At 37.1% G+C, this 18,063-nt stretch overlaps 2 protein-coding genes across 2 annotated transcripts in view; one reads left to right on the top strand and one right to left on the bottom strand.

Moving 5' to 3' along the window:
* LOC129780364 (flotillin-2) overlaps positions 1-18,063 on the top strand; it is a 384,914-nt gene that overhangs the window by 52,637 nt on the left and 314,214 nt on the right. The gene's annotated exons all lie outside the window — the stretch shown is intronic.
* The window catches only part of LOC129780359 (glucose dehydrogenase [FAD, quinone]), a 52,685-nt gene continuing 43,470 nt past the window's right edge, over positions 8,849-18,063 (bottom strand). Inside the window, exons 4-6 of the mRNA XM_055788544.1 lie at positions 15,941-15,962; positions 15,470-15,472; positions 8,849-10,730 (exon numbers count right to left, since the gene is read on the bottom strand). Of these exons, the coding sequence (XP_055644519.1) occupies positions 8,940-10,730; positions 15,470-15,472; positions 15,941-15,962 (1,816 nt within the window). The 3' untranslated portion in view covers positions 8,849-8,939. The remainder of the gene's footprint in view (positions 10,731-15,469; positions 15,473-15,940; positions 15,963-18,063) is intronic.

Genomic DNA, 18,063 nt, shown 5'->3' with positions numbered 1-18,063 from the left:
GATACATTGAATACCATTGAAAAACCCCAGAGAATAACATTCTAATGATAATTCACGATGGTCTTTCAAGAACTTTCTCTACAAGAACTGGCTTACTCTCCAAATCTTCTAAAGGCTGATTTAGACGATGCCAGTCAGCGCTCTAGTTGAAGTATCCAGTGAATAGAGAACAGACACTCTGTTTAAGTTAGAGGCCAATTACTTGTTCGATACTGGTACAAGTAACTTGAACAGAGTGTCTTTTCTCTGTTCACTGGATACTTCAACTAGAGCGCTGACTAAATCAGCCTTAAGTTTCGATTTCTATGTGTTTCCTCGATATTATTTGCCTGCTTTTAGTAACAGGAATCTGGCCATACGTGGGTTGATTATGGTTATTTTCATTTCATTCGTTTTGGAGTTATTGGAAATATGTACCATCCAATTTTTTAACATTGTTTTTTCCTAATTGTTATATTTTTATTCAGTGAAATCGAAGTAAGTTAGATCTTAGTTAGTAAGTTAGTTTTTTCTTCTTGTTTATATTTATTGTGTAATTTTATATTTGTAAAGTGAAACACACATAAAACAACGTCTACATCACACAATTTCGCCAATAAACTAATGGCTGCTGAAAGCTTTATGCCTTTTTTATGTCGCTAAGAGATCCCGTTACGGAATCACAGAATAATGATATATTCGCGATATTCTTCAAAGCGATCGTTTGCAAACCTCGCCGCGTTCACTTAATCCGTTAAGCGTTGTGAAGTTTATTATAATCGGTCACTCACGTAAAGCACCTAAATGTTGTGGTATTGGTATTCGTCCAATCTGCTCTACCGTGACCAATGTCTCATAATTGGTAGACACGGAACTGCACCATTGAGATAGGTCGTGATCATTCCCCTTATTCTGCGTCGAGAGTGACGTGGAACAAAGTCAAAGCTCCCTTATTTCGGAAGTGATGTAACTTTTCGGCTTATATTCCATACCAAAATAAAACAAAATAAAACAAAATGAAACACGACTTCTCATGATAACTATAGTTTCGTTATTCACCTTAAGGGCTTTACTCGAGCCATCTAACGTCATTAGCCGAGCAGAATAGGGGGTAAAAGTAATGGTTCATGATGGTGATGCTATAAAATAGCTATAATAAAGTATAGTTTCAGGCGCAATAAACATCTCAATATACCAACTGCACCACCGATGTTGCCCTTTATTTTTTTTTTATCTTTTTCACAATACATTAGTGACGAATCATTTATGTTTGACGGTACACCATATGACACTCATTCAATTAACATATTCGGCAACAAGTTGAGTTTTGAAGTAGGTTGCATTCGATTCATTGTAAAAAGAAAACAAAGACTAATGTTTATTTCTTACACAAATCCGCGATATAATACATCCATTAGAAGAAGGAAGAGACTTTTTCCATAGTACGAGAAGCATAATGTTTCAGCAAGAACTTACTCTCAGTTTTTTTTGTCCAAAAATCTGTCTGAAGTTATATGATGTTCGACGAAGTTCTTGGAAGTTAACAAATTTTCTAGGAAAACTAAAAAAACTTATTAGTTATTCAAAAATGAAATTTATTCTTAACAATTCTTATATTTCGAAGAAACAAATATACATAAAAAATCTGTATGCACCTTTCCCTCGATTTACATTGAAGATATGTTCCCGACAGAACCGTGTAGAATGAAATCTCCGATTTTGCTATGTAAAAACCGTGTAAAACGAAATAAACGTCCAATATGTGCTCAAATTCATTCATTAATTTAAGTAAAAGAACTTTAAAAAAATACTTATGGAATTCATCAAAGATTATGAATTAAAATCTTACAACGAAATCTTCAACAAACTAAATTGTAATAGGTTTCTTCGTTATCATCATTTTAGGAACTACTTTTCGACATTTTGTCTTTTTATTCTGATTGATATGATGACACCCTTATCGCATGAACATTCCAGGTGCGATTCTGGTGCAATAGTCAACGAATTTGGGAAAATCGAGCTTAATTGTTAGATTTAATATTCTAGGCATAACTCCCACCATGTATTTTTTATAGATCCATAATAAATGAATCGGTTCAAGCACAAGAATTTTTTGTCACTCACTTCGCAGGGCTAATGCTCTCATTTCTGATTTGGAAGAACGAACTAGCTTTCAAACAAATAAAAAAATAGTTTAACAGAACATGTGTTCACCTTGTTATGGAATGCCTAATAACAATGCGATTTATCTTCTGCAAAGGTGTTGCAGAGCACTCTTTTCTTCATAAAACGATGTTTCTATGCATAGTCTTGCGGAAAACAAAAAAAAAAACATATTGTTTGTTCCCTGTATTTCAGATCAATCCTCCTATGTTGAGATTCTAGACATAATTGTCCCACCATGAATTTTTAAATCAACCCAATCAAGCTCGATTGATTCAAGTGAGGGAACTTTTCTCTTTTTTTTTTACTGCTTATAAAAAAATCCGGTGTATTGTTAAACTGAAATGCTTTTTTCCTGATTTTTGCTTTCTTATTGTGGTTTCATTCATGTAAACAAAAACAACATATTTTTTTTGATAACTTGTTTTCAAAGATTTCCTTCACTTCTCATTTGTTGCCGATGTTTTTCGCATCATTCTAGCAGTTTGAAAAATTGACACAAATTACACATAAAGAATCCAAGAAAGCTATTTATTGATAACTTACCAGTTCTAAATCATAAACTCGCAGTCGTGGTCAAAAATATGATTATTTTTTACTTGCTTTCATATGAGCTACATGTATACATTTTTATTCGTTATTTTCAGAACCGTGTAAAAGTGAAATCGTGTACCGTGTAAATAGGGGGATAAGTGTATTATAAAGAAATTAAATTTTGAACTTTTCACATCACGCGTATTCTGGAGAATACATTCAATGCTTGTAATTTGGCATATCTTAACCAAGTATCAAATCGACGCAAGTAATACAGGTCAGGCTCATACATACTCAATTATATACTGACCCGACTATACATGATTCGATTATATACATTGTTGACTCAATTATATACAGTTTGATTTTTTTTCATTTCAAATATGACTTATTTAAAAAAAATATATAGTGTTTCAACGTTAAGGCTGTATTCTAGTCTAGAAATTTAAAAAAAATCTTTTTTTTTCTTTCATATTTATGTAGTTTAGGCATTGTTTTTTCTCTATTATAGTGACTTTCAACACATTTCGGCTGGTTCGTCACTTTTACTTTCATTTTTTGGAAGAATGTTACGGCCATAACGCAAACGCATTTTTTCTCGAAACTAGCTTTTTTCAAACTGGCGTATACGATATCTCAAGTTCTACTGAACCGATTCGGGTCGAATTTGTATGGATACAATCTGCAGGCATCTCTCTATCGCATGAACCTCTAAAAAGCGATATTTTTAAAATTTTGCTATTTTTTAAAATCGGAAAACGTAAGAAAAAACGTTTTGAGCCGCATTTTTTTTTTTCAAACGGCCGCCATTTTGTCAAAAAACATGTTTTTGACTTGCCCGAGGTTCATGCAATAGCGGCATCTTTACTGATTCAGAATCTGTTCGTTTTTTTTGTTTCAAATAACCAGAAGGGTTGGAATCGTGTACGCCATGCCACAACTTTATTTTTAAACATCTCACTTCATCAGCTCTTAGCTATTCTAGTAATGTATATTTTTTCTCTGTTAAATTTTTGTTTCATTGTTAAGAGATAGATGATATAATGGATATATAATGGATAGTAAAAATATTTGTTTTATTTTTACGAAGCTCGAAGAAACGTCCGAAATTCGTGTTTCTACACTAGAATACCCCCTTAAGGTGGAATTTAATTGGCTGTTGTAAGTCAGTGGAGTTAAAATTGTGTTTTTTGAAGAAATTAAAATTTATTAAAATTAATTAAATTTTTTTTAAGAAAGATTATAAAGCGGTTAGAGATCTTTAATTTGATTGATAGAAGAAGTTTATTATGAATTTTTGGAATAAAACTAATAATAATATCTTCAAAACCACTATCTTTTATGTTTTTCATTTCCAAAATGTTATTCATTCCTTTTAGTACCGGCGAAAAGAACGTGCCTAAGCGGGCCGAATCGGCGATGTTGCAGAGGTTTGCGAAAATGCTCGTAAAAACGAAAGTAGAAGTGATATTTACAAAATATAAAAAGCAGCATATTCGGAAATAAAGGGAGAATAAAACGATACGAATTGTGTTTCATTATTCGTTGAAAATCATAAGAGTAACATGAACATAAGACATAACAAAAATCGTACAAAAGTGATTTCTCTTTTTTAAATGGTAATTGTACATAAAAAAGTCATCATTTGGTCATAACGCTATATACTTTTTATAGTATAATGTATAGACATTAGGGTGCCAATGAATGTATGGGAAAAAATCGACCCTAAAATTTCAAAAAGTTACCCTATAAAAAATGTTCACCACCTCGAAAAAACACCCTATGTCAAATTTCAGCTCAATCGGACTTAAGGGAGAGTGGCGCAAAGCGGTCAAAGTTTGACTTTTTTGAAAAACGAAAAATCAACCAAGGGGGGAGTTTTCGAAAAAAAAATTTTGATGCCAAATGTCTTAAAATGGCATGAAACGTCGAGATATAGTGTCATCTCGAAAATTTTTTTTTGTCAAAAATCGGCACTCTGGGACTTAGGGATGCGAAACGAAAAGTATGGTTTAGGGCGCAAATAAAAATAGTTATCTCGATTTTTCATCCGTAACTTGCTACGAAATGTTGATTTGCACAATAATATACTCTATGCAAAATATAAGCTCATTCGGACTTCATTTACTGGTGTTGCAGACGTTAAAATTTGAGTTTTTTGAAAATCGAAAAATCAGCGGAAATCGGGATTTAAAAACAAAAATGATGCAAAAAGTCTTAAAATTGCATGACACGTTGAGATTTACAGTTATCTCAAAAACAAATTTTTTGTTCAAAAATAATTTTTTCAGACAGAAAAACGACCAAGTGCCAAAATAAAAAAATATTCTTTTGGCAAACAAATTTTTTTGAGCTAACTGTAAATCTCGACGAGTAATGCAATTTTAAGACATTTAGCATCAAAAATATTTTTTTAAACCTCGATTTTCGGTGATTTTTGGTTTTTCAAAAAAAATCAAATTTTAACGTTAGTGATTCCAGTAAATGAAGTCCGAATGAGCTAATATTTTGCATAGGGTATATTATTGTGCAAATCAACATTTCGTAGCAAGTTCCGAATGAAAAATCGAGATAACTATTTTTATTATTACCCTAAACCATACTTTTCGTTTCGCATGCCGAAAAAAAACTAAGTCCCAGAGTTTCGATTTTTGACAAAAATAAATTTTTCGAGATGACACTAGATCTCGACGTTTCATGCAATTTTAAGACATTTGGCATCGACATTTTTTTTCGAAAATCCCGATTTCCTGATTTTCCTGGAAATGGATTTTCCTGGGTGATTTTCAAAAAACTCAAGCTTTGACCGCTTTGCGCCACTCTACCTTAAGTCCGATTGAGCTGATATTTTGCTATGGTGTTTTTTTGAGGTGGTGAACATTTTTTATGGGGTAACTTTTTGAAACTCGAGATGACCATTTTCATTGGAACCCTAATAGACATTGCATTTTGCAATCATATGCAATACAATAACAGAAGTCGGATAATAAAACGGAAGGATAACGCTATGATGCACGGCAAGCGTCAGACAGATCTACTACACAAGTGCATCGTGCGGCTGGTAATTAATTAAAATTAAAATTAAAATTTTATTCTTGGGAATGGGAATTTCACTACGAGCGTCGACTTTAGACGACATCCGCACGATGTGCCGAGTGTGCGAGCGTCGTCTTGAGACAACATGAGAGTGATACTGCCCATCTTTACTCCATGGTCTGGTTTTCGTATTCGTTCTCACATGTTTTTGAAATGTCGATTTGAGTCGATGTGTATTAGGAATTATTCTACATTTGCCGATGGCATGCAATTATCAGCATCAAAAGAAAGGAGATGACTTGGAAGATGGCGACCAGTGTTGTTACACGTACAGATTTATCTGGAATAGTACAGATATTTTTCGTTATTTTTGGTACAGAATCTGTACGGTACAGAGTACAGATTTTCGTCAAAAAGCACAGATTGGTATAGATTTTTCCCATTTGTGGAATTTCTTACATTTGAACAAAGCAACATTAAGGTACATGACGACTTTTACGCCGGTGCTGCTGATCTTAAAAGCATTTACAATGCAATGATTGATCAGTTTCATAAGGACGGAAATCTTTACAAGGATCGTCTGAAAGGATTCGCGTCGGACGGTGCGACGTATGTTTTGCCCCAGATCAACACATTTAATCGTTTGTTCCAGGCTGAAAAACCTGGATTCACGATGCTACATGAAGAGCTGAAAGATTTTTATTTGATCATTCTCACTAATATCTACGAGGAATCTTACGTTGTTTCAATGTTCAATGCTATTAAATAAAGATCATTTGAAAAGCGATAAGAATTTTAGGTTGGAATAGCAGCAGAAGAAATTAAGAACAATGACAGCGAAAGGCAGATTATTTCAAAGGATATATGTCTCAGTTTTTTTCGTGGAGTTGATCAAACAAATGAGAAAAAGATTCGATTTTGATGATTCGATGCTCAAGTCTGCAGCAATGTAAAATCCCAGAAACTTTTCCAACTTGACTAGCATTAACGTTGTATTAGAAGCGTTTCTAGGATTTTACAATGGGAATGTACAAGATGTGGAGAATTAATTCTGTAGCCTAAAGATAAAATAACTTCGTGAAGAAATCACAATTTCAGAAAACGAGCATGTGCAGGGTTGGTGGACAAAAATTGGATGCCTAAAACGAATTGACGGTTCGCTCGCCTTTACGACGCTTCGATGCCTTGTTTGTAACGTTCTCACTATGCCTCACTCTTCGGCAACTGTCGAGCGGTTTTTTTCTGAATATAATCAGTACAAAAATCAGCTAAGAAAACGGCTCAGCAACGACACGATGGACACTATTGTGAGATCAAATGATTTGGTAGTATTATTGTATTGTAAATGTAGATGTAAATAAATGAGTATTGTTTTAATGCTAATAAATATTATTTTTCTTTACAATGAATATTTTCGATGGTACAGATTTTTGGAAAAAAGTACAGGTGAGTGAGATTTTTGACCCCTCTGGTAGAGATATCAATGTGGCAACAATGATGGCGACACTCTATTATTCCCGAAGTTTCGTTTCGGAAAAAGTACTAATGATTTTATTTAGCCAGTTTGACTTACGGATTTCTAAACAGTTACAAAAATTCCACAAAGTCATACGTCAAGTTTCTGTCTGTGCTGTGTATTTTTGAAAGATTAATTTAAATAACTTATAAAAAATGAATGAGTGTTACTCACGAACCAATCGACCGATTGCTGTCAAATTTTGACACGTATCCATTGGAAGATGGTGCTTTGTGATAATCAAGTAGATTTTTGGAAGAGGCGCCATCTAGACGTCAACCTTATGAACTTCAGCCGAACTGTTAATAAGAAATTGTTTTTTTCAAAACATTGCACTTCGATTCGGTATACAAATTGAATAAGTTTATCAAATCGAAGTACATTTTCTTCAAAAGGAACTTTTTTATTTTTTTCTCACAAGAGTTGAAGCTCAATAGATCATTCCGCTAACAATTAAAATTTACAATCAAAACAATTAAATTTACACACAATACATATTTCCGTTTACCTAATCCAGTAAGCTAAGTTGTAAGCGCCTCCAGTTTGTAAATTCAATAACTATGTAACGAAATAGAGGGTTCGATAATATATGATGTTAAGGACATTTCGAGTTAATTTTATAAATTATATGTTCAAAGTATGCTATGGTACTCCCTATTTAACGGTTCAGAAAAAAACTATCTTGATTATTTTATCCGAGTGTTAGCATTTCAGAGATAGAACGACTTAGTGGATATTTTCTCAATGCGATTCGCTACAATGCTCCACGATCTATTTGTGATGAATCGCAGTTTATTACAGTATGAAAATCACGGAAAGTACAGATCCGTGCATTGTAACAATACACCGTCCCTAATCATTATTTCTCTAATGTCTCGCATGCGTTAGGTCTCATTTGAAGCACGACGATGCAAATTAGTGCTGTCGTCTGCTGCGTTCCAGTTGCGTCATTTTGCTTTAGAATATCAGCGGAAATTTTTCTCCAGCTCTCGGGTACATCTCTTTGATTAAAAGGATTGATTAAAACAAGCGCTACTGCATCGATCGTGACTGCACTACGATAACTGCCGGACAGGGCGTGTTTCGCGCAACTAACTATTCGCTAACTCATGCCGGTCATTCATTCAGTTTCCGAGACTCATCGTGTAGTGAAAATAGTTTTCCCGGAAGAAGATTTTCTCTCGTTGCGATTCAAGAACGCTCGAATGTTACAAATGTTGCATCAAACGCGATTACTTCCGCCTGTATAACAGTTTTCGTTAATCGACTCAATGGCTACCGGGCATGTAAACACCAAACGTCATTAACACCGGTACGATCTTGGTTGAGCAGCGGTTGTAGGAAATTCAATTTGCATCTACTAGCTCAAGGTGTAGTAACCATTTTTCTTGTCGGGTGACGTTGAGCGGCGTGTCTGGTAGCCGTTATGATACGCGTTCTAATTTCGTGTAATTTATAGAACTATTTCATTGCTAACTGGTCTGGGCAAAGTCTACCTTACAAAAGTCGTTGGAACACTATCATTTGATTTTTGCCCTCAACCTCTCAACATATCCCGGATTAAATGATGTTTTTTTTCCAATTATTATCACGGAATTCTTTCGAAATCAAACGCGTATGTTTTATATTAACAATTGCAACTAAATATAATTTATTTACACAGTCTTTGTAGAATGCCAATCACGTACAGAAAAATCACCAAATCCCCCAATCACCGGACCACGTTCCAGTCTTCTTTTATCATATCGGCAGCTTTTTCAGCAATCATCACTGTTGGGGCGTTGGTATGTCCGGCTGGCACTGTTGGGATTATGCTAGCGTCAACAACGCGTAGCCCCGCAATGCCGTGAACCCGCAATTTTGGATCAACAACAGCGGTGGGATCTTTCCGGGGACCCATTTTGCATGTCCCCACATGGTGGTATATGGTGTACGTGACATGTCTCGTGAAACAACGCCAGTACTCGTCGGAATTAAACTGTAAGTGTTCACACCCTGGCATTGGGATCGGTAAGAGGTGGGCGTTCAATCGCGCCATCGCCGGGGACTCAACGATTTCGAGTGCTTTTCGAATGGCTTTAACGGAAATATCCAAATCATAAGGGTCGGCAAAATAATTCGGTTCAATCACAGGATGCTTGAATGGGTTGGAATTTTTCAGGTAAATCCGTCCACTGCTTCGGGGTCTCAATATTAGCGGGAATATCGTGAAACCACTCATGCTTTTCCTTCGTATTTCGCCGAACATTTTCTGGAATGTTTCGTGTTTGTAGTTGAAATTGAATTCGAACGACGGTTCCCCGGCCATTGTCCCGCTGATCTGGAGCAGTTCGTAGTCCGGCCATCCGTCCGGGTCGTTCGGGTGCTCGGAATCGAAAAAACCGATAGTTTCACAACCCCCAATCGATGTTAGCGGTCCCGTATGATGCAATTGGTACTCCATAAAATTCTCCAGCGACAGTGTTCGTTCCAGCATCATACTGGATGTGTTGTTGACGAGGAACGTGAGTGCCCCCGCTGCAATGTGATCTTGAAAGTTATATCCTACGGGCAGATCGGATATTGGTTTGATGCCTTTCTCCTGTAGATGCTTCTTAGGACCAACTCCAGAGAGCATCAGCAGATGGGGCGATCCAATGGCACCGGCAGACAGTATAACTTCTTTCGTGGCTCTCACTGTGTAATACTGGTTGTTGTGATAAAACTTCACACCCGTTGCTCGTTTGGTTTCTTCGTCGAAAATAACTTTGGTAACTTGGCTTTTCTTCTTCACGTGAAGGTTTGTTCTGTTTTTTAAAGGATAAAGATAGGCAGCATTTGTACTATCACGATAACCGTTTCTGGTGGTACTTTGTATGAACGAAACACCAATCTGTGTTGGTCCGTTGTAATCCACATATGGTATTCCGCGTTCACTGGAAGCTTCGATGAATGATTTGGCGATTTGTGACTTATACGGTACGTAGGAAACCGATAGCGGTCCATTCTTCCCGGCGTACCCGGGGTATGCGTCAGGAACTGTACTGTGTTCTAATTTTTGGAAATATGGTAACACTTCTTTGTAACTCCAACCCTCATTACCTGCTGCTGCCCACGCATCATAGTCGCGACGGTTCCCCCGAGTATAAATCATATAATTCAGAACACTCGATCCTCCCATGACTTTCCCGCGTGGGAATCTACACTGATTATTCCGGAACGCCAAACAGTATTTATCGCTGGGCTTTGTCCTATAATCCCAATTAACATCATAACTTTGCAAGTAATGCACAAACATCGGAATGTCCATAAGTAAGTTTTCCTTTTCACCTGCCTCTATCAGTAAAATTTTCCAGTCACTTATCTCCGATAACCTCGCGGCCAAAGCGCATCCTGCCGATCCCGCACCAACTATCACAAAATCATACTCGTCATAGATGACCCTACGACTGGGTATTTCTTCGTTCAGCCGTTTCCCTCCATCCCTGAGGAAATCGATCAACGACATCACACTATCCTGTCCCTGCACATGGCAGAAACCGCTCAGAGCCACAATCAGAACCCGGAAAACGATTCTCATCCTAAACCACAGACAGTAGTATCCTAGCTCCGGAAGTGATTGACTCGCCGCACATCGCGCTATTTCCCGAACCGTCTTACGGTCACTATTGGACTAGTTCTCAGCCCCAGAACTATTGCATATTTAAACAATACTTACCCCATGGGATGAACGCCGCGGAACGATTGCACGAATGCGATAAAACGCGTAGGGTGAACCTGTACCGAGACAATTGCATTGCACTGAACTCTCCCCCTCCCTTTTTCCGATGCAGAATGCAACGGCAGCGCGACTAATAATCAAGCTGTTTTACGCTACACTGCAAGTAGTGCAACGACGAGCTGCGCGTGTGCTTTTAATCCTGGTGGTTTTTTGCACAACGGTCAAAGTTCTTTTTTTCACGTAAAAATACCCTGTATATGTTCATTCAATGAATCCAGACGACTGTGTACTCGTCTGAAGAATCTGAATCTCGAAAATCTAGAGCCAAAATTAGTTGTGTTTACCACCAACGGTATTAATTGCTGGAACCAAATTGTATTATATTGTAAAAATCATTCCATCGAAGAAAATGTGAGAATCCCTGCCCTGCTTAGCCAACTGTGCGAAACTAGAATTCACATCTATCTATTATGTCTCGGAAGTGAAAGTGTGAGAAAGATCTGTTTTTATCATAATTGTGTTATTGGTTTAATTGTTTATAGTTATTCCAGTAGTTTTTTCGAGTATCATGAATAGTTCTTAGAGCTTCATTTTAAAAATAATCGAGTAGAAAAATATTGATTCACTAGTTTCTCCGGTGTTTAATCGAAGCATTTTCTCTGAACAGCTGGAAAAAACGGGAGTCTCCAAAAGTTTAATTATGGGTGTGAACCACTTCGCCGAAGCAATCGCGAGGTAGTGCGGTGAGGGGCTGCGCGTGTGCATCGAATCATGTTGTTTTTACACTTTGGACAGATTAGTTTTTTTTTCTTGTCGGTGTATAATTTTATGTCATTCAACAAATCACATGTTTACGAGTTCACTATCGGGTATTCCGTTTTGTCAAATTATGTTATCACTTCGCTCAAGCACTCATATTGCGAGAACTAGTCACTAAGTTTATTCTAGTGTGAAATAGCAACAGTTTCGATTGTTTGTGTCGAATAATGTTGAATAAATACTGTGTATTTTAATTTGGAAAACATTACATAAAAATAATAGATAATTCATTAAAATGGGGACCTTTCGTTTATGATTGGATTTTCTCAAAATTGTTAGTGATATAACTTCAAGGTGGACGTAGAACTACCGTTGTATTAGTAATCATTTGATCGAAGTTGCATCTGAACCAATGAATGAATGGATATTTTGACAATTTGCTGAACGCTCTTCTTGTAAGTGTGTGAGAGGATTAGTATGAGTGTTGAATTATAATTGAAACAGAGAAGGACATTGAATTCAACTCTTCTGAACTGAATAGTGGTCCTGGGAAGGATTGATGGTTGGTTTTATAGAAGCAACTGAAGATGGTTGGTACATAATTATTTCTTGTTCTTGTGAGAACAATACACAAGATATATGTCCTTATTGCCAGTATGTATCTCTTATTCTAGACATTTACTGTTTTCACACACGATTTTATATTTGTTCAACGACCACCATTGTATTTTTTTGTCAATTTTTGTCTCTTTCATATGGTGAAATATTCTCTATATTATATTTATTCATTTATTTCTATATTTTCTTTTCTCTGATATCGAATCCATAGCCAACGGCACCATTTGTACGCAACCTATATCGAACTATCATCGATAGTTTGTTTTTCACTAGAGGCTCCGAGAAAATCGGCAGTATTCGGCAGAAATGGGAAATAGTGCTTTGGTGAGCGAACGAGAACATTCTACACTAGCTTCACAATAATAACTAAATGAATTATACGTAGATTTGCTTGTTTTCAAACTAAAGGGTGTGTCACATCAAATTGCATCACGCAAAAAACGCTGTAGAAATTTAATTTTTAGGAATTATATCTTCAGCTTTCGCTTATAATCAAAATAAGAAGATTATAAGATAAGAGTGTATATATCACGTTGGCCATCACTGTAAATTTTTCGTAAATTTGGAAAAATGTCGTCGAACGAAAAAGAGCGTCGTGAATTAATCCTGTGCACTCATTTCGAGAATCCGGAGTTGTCACATCGGGACATCGGTAAGATGCTGGGAATCGTCCAATCCACGGTCAGCAGAGTACTAAAACGATACTTCGAGAACCTAACCATCGACCGGAAGGTGAAGAACGGCTAAAATGGATGCTCCGTCAGTGAAAAAGATCACAAGCGCGTAGTTAAGCAGTTTAGACGTGATCTGAGAAGTTAGGTCCGGGATGTCGCCCATAAAGCTGAATTTGTCAAGTTCATTCGTCCAGCGGACCAAGCAGCGGGAGGGCCTGCGTACATACAAGGTTCAGAAGGCTCCTAACCGCGACGAAAGGCAAAACATGGTGGGGAAGACGCGAGCCCGGAAGCTGTACACCGAAATGCTGACGAAGCCGCATTGCCTGGTAATGGACGACGAAACCTACGTCAAAGAGGACTTTCGTCAGCTGCCGGGCCTGTTGTTCTTCTCCGCAGAGGACAAATTCAGCGTTCCGGAGGAGATTCGCAAGCAGAAACTATCCAAGTTTGCCAAAAAGTACATGGTGTGGCAAGCGATCTGCTCTTGCGGAAAGCGGAGCGCCCCCTTCGTGATGACCGGCACGGTAAACGGGCAGGTTTACATTAAGAAGCGCTTACTACCACTATTGAAGCAGCACGAGGGCCCGACCATCTTCTGGCCGGATCTCGCTTCGTGCCACTATTCAAAGGACGTGTTGGAGTGGAGTACGAGTTGGAGTACGAAGCCAACGGGGTCACCTTCGTGCCAAAGAAAATGAACCCGCCCAACGCGCCGGAGCTTCGCCCAATAGAGAAATATTGGGCGATTATGAAGCAGGCCCTCCGGAACAACCCAAAAGTTGTCAAATCGGAGGCGGACTTCAAGAGAAAATGGATTTCTGTTCAAAAAAAACTACAACCTGACGTTGTACAGAACCTTATGGACGGGGTAAAGGGGAAGGTGCGAGTATACGGGCTTGGGCTCGAAGTATGAATAAAAAGAAAATGCCAAAAGTTGTTTAATAGTTTTTATTTTACTGTCTAAAATTTTCAAAAGGATCGGTCTACTGGGCGAATTTCTACAGCGTTTTTTCCGTGATGCAATTTGATGTGACACACCCTTTATTTCAAGCTACTGAAACAAGTTTGTTTGGTCGTTAGGTAGCAAGAATAGAACTCTTGGGCATTTCATCGAATAAAATGATTCTCCTACCACTTCGTTGAAAGGAGAAGGCGATCTGGCGTAGTGGTAACATCCATACATCTCACGCTAAAGCTCATGAGCTCAATTCTCACTCCCGACATTCTTCCAAATATGGAAGTAAAAGCGAACCATCCAAAAAGTGTTGAAAGTCACTATAATACACCTATACCTCGCTATCCGGCCGCTCTTTATACGGCATTTCGCTAAAACGGCCTTCTTCAATTCAGGTACATTTTCGATTCACGGCCTAAAATGTTTCGTTATAATGGCAAAAAAAGAGGAATGGTTCAAAAATCACTTTTGAACAGAAGTAAAAAAAAATTGCGAGACAAAAACTTAAGCTACATGAAGTTGTTTAATTTTTGCATAGATAATTGTTGGTTTTGATGTATATATGTTGTATGTATTGTATGTTTTATGTATGTATTTTCGATTTAAATGAATTCTTTTTTTCATTCAAATGAAATAAAAAGATAAAATGCATTCTGAATGATAAACCATGTTACATATTTAACAAATTTGGAACCGATCTGATTGAATTTGCATGAATTTGTAGTCGAATAATTGATTCCTTATACGGCTTTTCGCTTTCAGGCCGCATTTCGTGGAACGTATCTAGGCCGTAAAGCGAGGTATGGGTGTAGAGAGAAAAATAACCGTTAGGCAGCAAAAGAATTATTAACGCTCAAAGTTGAAATCGATTTCTCCTCGAAAAAACCCAACGCAAATATTTATCACTGAAAATGTTTTTGGTTTACATCACATATTTAGAAACAAAAGAAATAATATGCAAATTTCAATTCGTCGTTGAGTTATTGAACAAAAAATGAGGATTAAGCAGAAAAATTATTTTTAAGTATCCATACCGCCTCCGTGATCAGCCGTATTCACGTAGCTTACAAAAAGTTTTTTTTTAATTTGGAATTTGTAGCGAATATTGCGCATTTCTTTTGAAAGCCTCTCGTACTAATTTCATAAGCTCAGAATCAACATCTATGGATGATTCTTTGCAACATTCTCTTTGATTGTTTGGAGTGAGATGACTGTGCCGTTTCTCATGTTTAATCCATGTAAGAATCAGTAGTACAGTATTACATTAACTAATTCGGAGAAAAAAAATTGTTGCAGAAATCATTACTGACAAAACCGAATAACTTTTATATCGTGTTCCTATTCTACTGATACTCTTAAACTGTCAATGATAATAATTGGAAAATCGAAAAATCTTCGATGTTTCAAAGATTTATAGCTTCCAGTGTACTACCGAGGTTCTGCCGTTGCTGGGTAAACGGGCAACTGTTTTGTGAATGATTCCAAAATCAGTTTGTTTCGGAAGCTTGTCAATTTTTAACAAAAAATACTACAAACTAAAACCGTTTTATTATTATGATGGGTAACTGCTCTGCGCACCATTGAGGGGATTGAATTTTCTCTGATATTTGATTAATATGAGCTTTTTCTACAAATGCCCAATGCAGTATCTATTGCTCATCTAATGGACCAGGGAATAATTTGAAATATAAAACTAATCTACCGAGGAAAATTAGAATCGTCAATCATGTTAAATTTAGAAACACTGAACACAAGGTACAAAAGAACGTTTAAAAATGTATTATTTTGGGTTTTTTTTACTATACGAGTCTTGGCACCATGTTTATGATTCCATGTCAAACTTGTTTATGATTCCTGTTCCAGAAACTCGAATAGTTGACCCGGAACTGGAAGGAAAAAGAATATGTCACAGTGTCACATGTTATCATTATAGAGAAATGGCCAATTAGAAAGGATTGAAGATATTGGTTTTAAGGAAGATGAAGAAGTAAGTAAATGCATACAGATATCAACTGGAAATAACAACTCTGAAATTTGTGATCGTTTAACATCACCAGAAGACAATTCACACAGATTGACAGTAAATAATTCGAATTATAAGATTGAACTCGCAGAACAAATCACTTTTATTATATCCGAGCGTTTTTAAGAAATATATGAGAAAAAGCTATGAAGAAAAGCTTTGCAACAATAATTTCGATATGTTACGTTGCGTTGCATGTACAATATATGTTGTATTACAACTCATGTGATAAATAATGCAATAAATTAATTTCTATATAGTTTGCATGTTACCGGGAAAAAAGAGTTAGCATATTGGAGATAAAACACAGATTTTTTCATCACAAAAAGACCTGTTCCGAATATATCACGTTTCCATTAAATCACGCGAATTTTTTTTTAACGTGATATAATCGAGACGCTACGCGGGTGGCGTAGAGATAGGCATAGAATTAGAAATGTAATTGTTGTCAATTAGCTGGATGTTCCCCACTTGAACCTTTTTCGTGGGAAGCATATTTTGATAAGCGGGCTTCGACCACGACCGTTCGCGCTTCACGTTGTCGTAAGTGACCCACTTTTCATCGCCAGTCACCATCCGCCTCAGGAACGGGTCGATTTTGTTGCGATTCAGCAGCGATTCACATGCGTCGATACGGTCAAAGATGTTTTTTGCGTCAACGTGTGTGGCACCCATACATCGAGCTTCTATGTGAATCCAAGCTTCTTCAAATGGTTAATAACGGTTTGATGACTTATCCCCAGCTCTTGGCCGATGCTACGGCTGCTACTATGCCGTTCTTTCTCGGCTAATTCAGCGATTTTGTCGCAATTTTCGACGACAGGCCTTCCGGAGCGTGGCGCATCTTCGACGACCTCTACACCAGAACGAAAACGTTGAAACCATCGTTGTGCGGTGGTAATGGAAACTGTATCGGGTCCATAAACTGTACAAATTTTATTGGCAGCACGACTGAAGAAAAAAGACTGCAAATCTAGGGAATTTAGTAGTTTTAGATCACACAGTAGACCCTTTTTGGCCAATAGTCTTGGTTTGTCCACCGTTTGAACTGCTTCACCACGCTCTGGCCACGATTGTTTTCGCACAATATTGTCGTATGTGACCCATTTCTCATCTCGACTCATTCCGTTTGGCCGACGTTTCGCAGATGGAAATTCATCATGTTTTTGGTCTTAATTGGTGTGACACAAAAAACATCGAGCTTCTTATTAAGTCCAGTTTTGTGTAAATGATTTAAAACAGTATTATAGTCGATCTTTAGCTTCTGGGCGATGCTACAACTACTAACATGCCGGTCAACTTCGATGGTTTCTGTGATTCTGTAATGATATAATGGATCGTAAAAATACTCTTCTTTTTATTTTTACGGAACTCGAAAAAACATCGAAAACGAAAACGGGGTGAAGTTTGCCGGGTCAGCTTGTATTCTATATAATAGCGCGATTCTCATAGATTGCATCTCTACAGCGCAACCTAACGGTATTCGAACCAGATTCCAAATCTACAAACGCCTTAGTTGCACGAATATCACATAGCTAGGAAATGCGTTTGTTTTAACAGCACGCATTCATAATGATTCATCTTCACATCTTCAACTTGTTCGAAATTATGCATAATGCAATACTCAAATGAGTTGTTCATTCATAATGTTAGAGTAATTCCGATACTTATATCTGTTCAACCTATCATTCAAAGTAATTCTGTGTTCAGCTTTACTGTATGCATATCTCCAACGTTGGTTTGAAGGAAAATGCATTGTTTTAGCTTTCAATGAAAACTCATAACTCTAATGATGAAGCCAGTTAAGGTCACTCGTGTACAAGGTTTGCATCTAGATACAAATTACTACTCTGTTTCTATTCGGTTCGATTGAGTTTCATTCAGTCGTTCTGTCTACTCACTTTTCCCTGTTCTTATAGCTACGACTTAGTCAATTATAAGGGGCAGGTCAAAGACATCACAACCAACAGGAGAAAAGCAAGACTCGCAGCATGAACTTCATTCACAAGAACTGCCTTCAACTTTCAGCCAACCAGCAATGACTGTCAAGGCGAAATGTCATTTCTTTCTGTAACTTAAGTTGAACAGCATTTCTTGGAGCCG

The sequence above is a fragment of the Toxorhynchites rutilus genome, chromosome 3 (genome assembly GCF_029784135.1).
Source record: "Toxorhynchites rutilus septentrionalis strain SRP chromosome 3, ASM2978413v1, whole genome shotgun sequence".
Taxonomy (NCBI): Eukaryota; Metazoa; Arthropoda; class Insecta; order Diptera; family Culicidae; genus Toxorhynchites; species Toxorhynchites rutilus.
The sequence above is the reverse complement of the archived record's forward strand: the minus strand, read 5'-3'. Positions and strand labels throughout refer to the sequence as shown.